The sequence below is a fragment of the Geospiza fortis genome, unplaced genomic scaffold (assembly GCF_000277835.1).
Source record: "Geospiza fortis unplaced genomic scaffold, GeoFor_1.0 scaffold102, whole genome shotgun sequence".
NCBI classification, from domain to species: domain Eukaryota; kingdom Metazoa; phylum Chordata; class Aves; order Passeriformes; family Thraupidae; genus Geospiza; species Geospiza fortis.
In genome coordinates, this window is record NW_005054373.1 from 1755182 (window position 1) to 1758827 (window position 3646).

Genomic DNA, 3646 nt, shown 5'->3' on the forward strand with positions numbered 1-3646 from the left:
GATTCAGCTTTAAGGTCCTCACCCAAACCATCCTGGGATTCTGTGCTGGAGAAGGGGTGGGATAAACATGCAGGTGACACAGCCAAGCCTCCCAGAGGTGAAGTTTCTGTGCTCTAACACGATCCACTCCTGTGTATGTGGTGATGCAAACCCACGAGTGACTACAAATTTGTGTTATTAACCACAGGCACCTGAGTATTTGCCTCACAAAAAACTTCAGGCACAGACACGTGTATGGAGAGGCTCAGGTTGCTGCAGTGGCCACCAGAAAGTGACAGGAAACAAACAAGAACTTCAGTCCCTTCAGAAGTGTTTCGTCTCAAATTACACCCTTGACAATTTCAAAACAAAACTGAAGTTTAAGGGGCTCTAACAACAAGAACCACTTCAGGTGTTTCTTGCAGCCCTGGCTCTGGTTCAGCCTCGTTTCTGGTGGCACCACACACAGACAGACCACATGCTGTACATACCTTCCCCTCACCCTCTTCTTCCTCCTGCTCTACCTTCAGCTTTAGCCCAAGTCTTGCAAACCCCATCTCAGGATTCAGGCATTTTTGTCTATCCTGGGTGTCTTTCTCATCTTCTCTTTCGATTGTGGTGCTTTTGTTTGCTCCCAAGCTTTCTTCTCTGGATTTCTATGATTGTTAGACAGAAGCTGGCAGTGAGAAAAACCAGAAACAGCAAGAGTGAAGAGAGAAAGGTGGAGGAGAAAGGCAGGCACCTGAAAACAGGGGGTTTTACAGCAACACCTCACTGTCTGTTGCTTCTCTGTCATTTTGGAGCCCTGTCACTGATTGATTGATGCCATCCTACCCTCCATGGACTTTAATTCATTTAAGGAAGACAAGGATGATGAAAAGACAGCAAATGGTCACAGGGAAAGATTCACCTCAAGGAAAGTCTTACAAAGCAGGTAAGATCTTTCAGAGGTGAGCACCTGATGATTCCAGCCTTGCCTTTATGCCACAAAAACTGCTCCTGTGCAATTAAATATTGCATATTTCTCAACCCCCTACAGGCAAATTCCCCTTTCCACTAAAGACTTTTCAGGATCTTATTCTCAACAGATAGTGGGGTGTGCCTTATAAAGCAAGAGGCTGTTTGATGAAAAGCAAAGCAAATCTAAAGTTAGTAAATTAAAATCACTGATGAGGTAACAGGTGATGTCTGTCCTCTAACCCAACCTCACTGACAAAACCAGCACTTCATGATATCAGTGCTTAAATGAGCAAGGACAAGGATATTCCCTCTTGGAAATGGATACTCCAAGTGAACAGCTAGAAACAAGAAAAACAAAACGAGCCCCAAACATACACCAGCTCCATGCATTGCACCACCACGGTTTTTTGCTGCACTGTTTTATCAGCCTCTTTCCAAACATCAGCCACAAATGTTGGTGTTGTGACGACAAAGTGTTTGTTTGTGTGCCGGAGGCTCCCTCCCCGAGGGCATTGCTAAATCCCTCAGGAGGCTGGAGGGGCTCTCAGGGTGAGCAGTCATTTAAAACATAAACGATTCCAACCCAACAGGTTCAAACTTGCTCAGGGTCCTTCAGTTTTTCCCTGCAGGACAAGCTGAGCAATCATGTGCTTCACAACAGCCCCGACCAATTGCTACCAGCTCACCCATCCTTATGAAATACCTTTATATTCTGCAATATCCTTTGGCAAAGGCAGCTTTTAGAAAGAAGAGTGGACAGAAAATCTGGGATTTGGGAGCAATATCTTGATTTTAAGTCAATTTTTTTACTCTGTTGAGCCTTTAAAAAGGTTGAGCCGCTCAGGTCAGAGGTTTATTCACATGAAATTGCTGGAATGCATGATTGGATTTTCCATGCACTCCTGCTTCCCCTAAAACAACAGGGATACACACACACACACCTGCTCCCGAGGGCAGAGCCCAGTGTTATTTCATTCCCTAAAACCCCACGGAGATAAACCTGTGTGCTTTCCAACTGCAACTCCTTTGGCTGCTGATTATTTCAAGTGCAGTAAATATCTTTATTAACACCACAAAAGATAAGTGGCAGATTACTTCAATAAAGAGCAGCAAGGGAATCAGGTTTCGAATTGAGTAGGTACACATAGAAAAGACTGAAGATTGACTTGTGTGGGTAAAGTTTATTACAAAACCTACAAGACATGGCACTGAGGCTTGTGAAAGGAGTTTCAACACACAGCAGGGGATTTGTGCACAATGCCCATGGTAATAACACTGCAAATGTGAAGTCTGTATGGAATTTCTTCATCGTGATTCCCACCACTTTAAAACCAGCATTTTTTTTACTGTACTTTCATTTTCAACATCAGATCTTGCATCACACAGGTGTTTCTCCTCTCTTAACGAGACATTAAATAGATTTTTTTTTCCCCTGAGTTTTTACTTACTTGATCTATCAGCAGAATCATCAAACTCCACCAGGAAGGAGTAGCCATTGTTCCAGATGTGAAGACAGGTGGTGGGGTCGTAGCTGATTTTCAGAGGCTTCAGGAAAGGATCATAAACACTGTCCCTCCACTGGATGTTGATGGGAGACTGGCGGGTACCTCCGGGAATTGTCAGCGGGCTCTGCCACAGCGGATGCACTGCAAGATGAGGGGCAGAGTCAGGCTGATGCAGGATACAGAACTTTCTGGCAAAGGTGCTGTGTCACCAAAGGCTAATTCGAGTCAGCTGGTGCCCAGGAAAGCAAAAGAAAAATAAAACATTCCAGCTGCATGACTCAAAGCCAAACAGGGAAGCGCAGTAATTTTACTTAGAACCATGTCAGTATCTTCTGCCTTTGCAGAATGCTCTGCAAAGAAATTGTCCCTTATTTCCTAGAGAGGATGTTTCCATATTATTGCCAGATTTTAAGGCAGCTTTGTTTTACAGCTTTCTTTACGCACCAGCACCATCAGCTGAGCTGGGAGCGCTCCAGACATGGGATAATTCCCACTGGGAAGCAAAACATTTTCTAGGAGAACACACAAGCACAGGGGTTACTGCACAAAGGGGGGTTCAGAGCTCCTGCGGCAGGAGCTAACCCCAACCACACCGATCCTGACCAAACTGCTTCGGGCAGAAGGCTCCTGCTGATCCCACTCCCGTCAAACCCAAACCCAGCAATGTTGGGGGCAGCTTGGGTCTGGCACAAGCAGGACAGGTACATGAATGGTTTCCACAGGATTTTATTCTGCTTAAAACCAGAACTGCCACCTGTGTGGAGCTGTTCACCCGGTGACCTGCAGGCAGTGCCTCTGTCGAACCCCAAATCGTGATGCTTCGAGCATCACTTTACAGGCTACTTCACTAGATACCTGAGTCTTTTAAACGAGCAATTGAAAATAAATTAAACCTTCAAATCACTCACACGAGGGGTGACTGAAAAACTTCCCTCCCGCCCCGGTTTCCCTCAGTGAAGCGCAAACTGCGGAGCTCCGTAAGGTCAACTCAGGCAAAGGCGGCGCAAAACACTCCCTGTATTTATTTAAAACACCGCCACTTCCTGATGCTTCAGCCGAGGACAAAGCCAGGCAGAGCTCGGCGTCTCCCTTTCCTACACAGAGCTGGGCAGCGATGGCGGGACAGCGGCAGGGCGGGCAGGGGGGCTGAGGGAGAGCGGCACTCACGGGCGTCTCGCAGGCGGTAGGAGCAGCAGGCGCCG

At 46.6% G+C, this 3646-nt stretch overlaps 1 protein-coding gene across 1 annotated transcript in view; it reads right to left on the bottom strand.

Moving 5' to 3' along the window:
• The window catches only part of CA5A (carbonic anhydrase 5A), a 13940-nt gene that overhangs the window by 5765 nt on the left and 4529 nt on the right, over positions 1-3646 (bottom strand). Inside the window, exon 2 of the mRNA XM_005424809.2 lies at positions 2388-2585. Within this exon, the coding sequence (XP_005424866.1) occupies positions 2388-2585 (198 nt within the window). The remainder of the gene's footprint in view (positions 1-2387; positions 2586-3646) is intronic.